Source organism: Lithobates pipiens, unplaced genomic scaffold (genome assembly GCF_037356315.1).
Source record: "Lithobates pipiens isolate NorthernLeopardFrog02 unplaced genomic scaffold, aLitPip1_a1.2 Scaffold_18, whole genome shotgun sequence".
NCBI lineage: Eukaryota > Metazoa > Chordata > Amphibia > Anura > Ranidae > Lithobates > Lithobates pipiens.
The window spans coordinates 250,362,636-250,368,635 of record NW_027507758.1 but is presented as its reverse complement, the minus strand read 5'-3'; the positions used below and the strand labels follow the sequence as shown (position 1 = coordinate 250,368,635).

The following is a 6,000-nucleotide window of genomic DNA, read 5'->3' as shown; positions in this document are numbered from 1 at the left end:
TTTCTAATGTTAAATTTAGCAGCTTTGATTTTGACCCTATAGGTCATAAGGCTTACTACTGTAACTCAGAAAATTTAGATTTAATTCCTCCATTTTTGTACAATTACTTGCCTCTCATTTTCTTTGGAGTTAGCAGGATATTACAAGCTGTTAGATGGAAGTTTGATTTACTACAGCAGACTGGATTTTTGTACTTATTGCTTGTTAATATACTCTGTAATATTGGATTATTGAGCGCATTTTGGGGTGTCTGGTACTCACCCCCATCTTAGGGCCGGTTCACACTGCGAGGCGAGGCGAGGCGACACGGCTCGCCTCGCCTCGCTCCCGCAAGTCGCCCCCATTCAGTACTATGGAACCGTTCTGAGAGGAGCGACTCGAGTCGCTCCGACTCAGAAAAAAGGTTCCTGTACTACTTCGGGGCGACTTGCATTGACTTCTATGCAGAAGTCCTCTGCAAGTCGCCGCTGAGCTCCCCGCAAGTCGCGGCGAGGTAAGTCGGAGACGCCTCGCCGCGGCTCGCTGTGTGAACCGGCCCTTATACTTTTGCTTATTTTTTATTTAATGTTTTGCGATACATTAATAGTACATTCTTTTTCTCATTGTTGTGCTTTTTTGAAAATTTCATAAAAACAATTGAAAGGAAAAGTTAATTTATACTGATACAGTATAAAACTGTGTGCACAAAACAACTATACAGATTGCTAGTTATTTGCAGAAAACTGAACGGAGATCATCAATCTTTCCACACTAACTGACCCTCTATAGTCATTAATTTCTCATAGGATAAGGGAATGGGGAAAGTCATCACACTGACACTATTTACATAGCAAAAATAGAGCAGTAAATTTATAAAATAAAAGTAAAAAGCCCCCAAAAAAAACAATGTTTTTGCTGGAAAACTTCTACAGATATGTCTCTTGCCAGTCAAAGTTATGCTGGACACATGGCTAGTTCCACTGGGAAGAATAATGCCACCACCTAGTGGGCAGAATTAGCAATCACAGTATGATATATGAATTTCTTTTTTTTCAGCGAAAAAAAAGGGGTTGATTTACTAAAACTGGAGCATGAAAAATCCTGTGAAGGTCTGCATGGTAGCCATTCAGCTTCTAACTTCAGCTCAATTAAGTTTTAACAAAAAAATAACTGGAAGCTGATTGGTTTGTATGCAGAGCTGCACCAGATTTTGCACTCCCCAGTTTTGGTAAATCAACCCTCAAAGAATTCATCATTATAATGTCTAAATATGTATGCGGATGAAGAATCCAACCCTTGACCCATCATGATGTGGTAATTCCACTCGAATTGTTTCAGACAATGGATAAAGATCAGCAAATTTTTAAAAAAATGTTAGCAACCTAGCTTTGAAAACATTCTGTTCAGTGCAAACCTTTGCTCATCTCTAGTTGTACATTTTTAAACCAGACTAACTGGTTTGGCCAGCTCTCTATCTGATATGAGTAATATGGTCATAGTGGACACATTTTACATTCCTATAATCTTGAACAAATAGACTTTTCTTACAGGAACAGTAAAACGTTATTTCATCTTTTCTTGTGTTTACTAAAATCTCTCCTTGAGGGCCGTTTCACACCACAAAAACGCACTCCAGGTCCATTCCGGATGTGTTTCTGCATGCACGGTTTTAAGGTTTTTAAAGCATTTCCAGATGCAATCCAGGTGCTTTTTTTCTATTTTTTTTTTTTTACTATACAAGGGTCCAGTGTGTTTTTGATGCATTCCAGTGCGTTTTTGATTAGTTTTATTGCATTCCAGTACAGTCCAGTGCAGGAAAAATGCAGCATGTTCTACTTTTTTTTCTGGAACTGAAAAGCCCCGTAACTGACTGCACTGGTGTGAACTATGCCATTGGAAGCCATTTAACCTACTTTCCATGCGTTTTTGATGCAGAACAAAAACGCACTGGACTGCATGTGGTGTGAACTGGCCCTTAAACAAAATTAGTACTAATTTCTTTTATAATAGAGTAAACAGACAAAGGTAAAGGCTGGTTTTAGAAGTTAGGTATCACCAGAAATATTGGTGTAGGCCCGAAATTGTTCATTCATGTACAAACAATGTGATTTTTTTTCCTGATTGAAATATGGCTGATTTGGCTTATTACAGTCCTGCTTAAATGATGTTAGGTCATTATAGTAATCGTATTCATTGCAAATGTGTCCATAATGAAGACATTCTTTGGCCTTCGTATACCTTGCTTCAGGTGGAATCCAAATGCTTGGATAGTCCAGGAGACAGTCCTGTGCAGCATTTGCCCCATATGTCGAATTTCTAAGTTCCACCGTTTTGCTTAAAGGAAAATTAGGATCAGTGTACTTCTGCCTGAAGTTAACATAGCCTGTTCTCCAAGTTTCAGTCGAGACATATCGTTTATTTTGAGGATGTTCTTCATGGTCATCAGAGTCCAGTGTGTGTTTACCAAATTCCATACCTTCAAATATTGAGGGAGCCAAAAACGCTTCATCAGATTTGTAGTCGCTGGCACTTGATTTTGCTTTTACATCATTAAAATTCTATTGAAAACAAAATTTATAGACAAAGATTAAAAATATATTGTAAAATAACTACCACATTAAAGTCAAAAGGCTACGTAAATACACAAATGACAAACAGTAGATAAGAGAGTTGTTTTACTTGCCAAATGGATTCGTTTTTCTGTCCATCCAATCCTGACATTTACACAGTTTTACCACACAGCATAATTCTGCCTGACAGGGCAGGAGACCTGATCTTTCTCTGCTGCAGTTTCACTTACAGGTATCTTTCCTATCCACACCACATGACTGGGCAGTGAAATGAGAAGCAGCACACACTCATGACAGCAAATCTCTGTCATTCTGCTCCCTCCTCCTAATAGAAAACTTCTTGCATTGCAACCCACCTGACTGGCTGCTTGTACTGCTTCTCCCTCCTCCTCTTGGGGTTCTACTGTACAAAAGCTTTAAAGATGCTGATTTCTAGTCAAATTAACTAGTTAAGTTAATTAATGAACTGCGTACATCCAAAGAGTGCAATGTTAATCACAAGCTGATGACTGCTACGGCTCCAGGCTTTAAGGTGAAAGTGACGCGGTGGCTGTATAGCTGCTGATCACTTTTCACCAGCTCCTGGTGAACTCTAAACTGATGAGCTGTAAAGGCTTTTAAAATGTCACCTATGGAGAGTTTTTTGCAATACCACAGGTGTAGGTGATTTTAAGACTTGCCATGTTTGGCATCTAATTATTCGAAGAAAACTCATCTTTTCTAATTTTACAAAAAATGTGTATTATACTGTGTGTGTTTGCACTAAAATTAATTTGATGATATTTGTTCCTGAAAATATGCATGTAATAAACAAATTTGCAACTATCATATTTTTGTTCTACAGGACCTCTGCTTTCAGAAAATATATACAGACATATAAACCAATGAGCTTCCAGGTTATTACCAAAGCTTAATTGAACAAGCTGAGGTTAGAAGCTTATTGGTTTCTATGCAGAAGTGAGCCTGATTTTGCACTTTCTAGCTTTAGTAAATAAACCTCATTGTGTACTTAAAAGTGGGGTATGCCTGTAATGTTCTGGGGGTTTAAATAATTTGTTTGCCAAAAGTGAAGAATTTTACATGTGTGCAAAAAAAAAAAAAAAAAAGAATTGAAATTAATTGTTTTAGAGCTGAACTGGTTAAGGTATTTGCACTGATTGCATTTACAATTTAAATATTTAAATACATTTAAGCCCTGTTATTGTTGTTTATTTAAAGCGGAGGTCCACCCTAAAGTGGACCTTCCGCTCATTGGAATCCTCTCCCCCTCCGGCGCCACAATTGGCACCTTTCAGGGGGGAGGAGGGTGCAGGTACCTGTACAGTACAGGTATCTGCACCCACTTCCGGGATAGCTCTCTGCGGAAAGGGACGTAGATTACGCCCCTTTCCGAAAGTCCCCCGCTGCTTGCTGGGAAACACACAGATCCCAGAGGCAGCGGGTCCATCCTTATTGCGCAGCGCGACTTGCGCATGCGCAGTAGGGAACCGGGAAATGAAGCCGAAAGGCTCCACTTCCTGATTCCCATACCCAAGATGGCGGCGGCAGCACCCGAGAGACGATCGAGAGATCGGCTTCGGGTGCCGACATCACGGGCGCGCTGGACAGGTAAGTGTCACTATTTTAAAAGTCAGCAGCTGCAGTATTTGTAGCTGCTGGCTTTAAAAAAAAAAAAACTCCCGGCGGACTCCCGCTTTAAGCCCTGGTTCACATTGATGTGATTAGGCAAGCGATTTGACATGCCAGATCGGCGCCAATTTCCGGCAAAGGCAGTGTCTGAATCTGCGCCACACTGATTCGCCAAAATAGTTTCTGTACTACTTTTGGCGATTTTGGGGTGCGATTTCCATTGACAGTTGTGCAGAAACCCTTACAGATGCCTCTGAATTTGCCCCCGAAGTCGGGACTGACATGCGGGATGAAATCGTGCAAGTTCAGCTGAACTCGCATGATTTCATTTCCGCAGTCAGTGTGAACCTGGGCTCAAGGAACATTTTACTGAACACAAAGCTGCATTCTTTTGTTTCTTTTATATCTGCCTTGGAATTCAGCTTGAAGTTCAATGCACTTGACAATCAGAGGACAGTTGACAGGCAGCTAGGAGGTGATATGTTGACTCCTTGCCGCTTATTTTAACCCCTAGAGGGTGATGTGCAGAGCAACCTCATTAACTTGTATGGGATGCATTTTGTCGAACTTGACCCGTGGTATCATTTTTGCCATGAAGCGAAGCATCACCGCTGCAGCATGTGTAACACTCCCTCTAGCTGCCATATTACATTAAAGTGATTTGTCAGGGGATGATAAAACAGAGGCCTATTTCTACTGTCCCCGGCCTCAAGTGTAGACAAGGCCACATTGCTACAATATATGAAAAGTTTAGGCTATACCATAGCTGTAACTACAAAGAATGTAATATATGCAAGCGCCCAGAGAAGCCTACTACCCAGACCAGCTACATGCCTAGCATTGATATACCACCCCCCACTACCAGGTACACTTGTTGGACAATCAGGTTTGCTTGAGAAAGTATGCAGTAAAAAGCAATAAGCTCCACTGCAAGAATATACATGAAATATCCTGAAAAATGTTTGTCTTTATTTTAAAAGCTGTGACAACTTAAACATAAAAAAGCTAAAAAATAAATTAAAAAAATGCATTTTTAGAGCAGTAATGTCATTACCCTTAATGGCACTATACCCAAGGGATGTTTAGGGCCAAAATGTGTAAACCAAAATCATCAAAATTAAAAATACAACAATCTTTACTTACACAGTGCATTAATAGACATAAAATATGTAACGACTGGTGTACTCAACAATGCAATGTTATTGATTTACTAAGGACAAATAGACTGTGCACTTTGCAAGTGCAGTTGCACTCTACATAGTGCAGTTGCTCCAGAGCTTCATAAATGAGGGTAAGCTCTGCTGAATTCTTTCATCCAATCATGTGCAAGCATAAATGCTGTTTTTTTTTATTTGTCATGGACGTGATTGGGTATTCTTTGCAAAGTGAAGCTTCACCTTATTTACTAAGCTCTGAAGCAACTGCACTTGCAAAGTGCACAGTCTATTTCATCCTAGTAAATCAACCCCAATATGCCATAGAAGACCAAAAATAAATAGAGTATTTCCATAACGCTTGACATATCTGCATTGGTCCCTGTACAAGGACTGACCCCTTATTCAGGAACCAGTGCGGATATGTCAAGCACTATGGAAATATTATAATAACTCCCTGATTTGGGACTTTTGGGGTATTCTATGACATAATGTATTGATGAGTACATGAGCCGTTATGCACTTTATATCTTTTAATGAACATTGTAAATACAAATTGTTGTATCTTTAATTTTGATGATTTTGGTTTACACATTTTGGCCCTAAAAAGTCCCATGGGGAATGTATAGTGTTATTGTGTATTCAATTAGGGATGTTGGCCACATCTA

The 6,000-nt window shown here is 39.7% G+C and overlaps 1 protein-coding gene across 1 annotated transcript in view; it reads right to left on the bottom strand.

Annotated features, from left to right (window-relative positions):
* Nucleotides 1–538: 538 nt before the first annotated feature.
* The window catches only part of IL22RA2 (interleukin 22 receptor subunit alpha 2), a 50,278-nt gene continuing 44,816 nt past the window's right edge, over nucleotides 539–6,000 (bottom strand). The window contains exon 7 of the mRNA XM_077486779.1: nucleotides 539–2,537. Coding sequence (XP_077342905.1) covers nucleotides 2,025–2,537 — 513 coding nt within the window. The 3' untranslated portion in view covers nucleotides 539–2,024. The remainder of the gene's footprint in view (nucleotides 2,538–6,000) is intronic.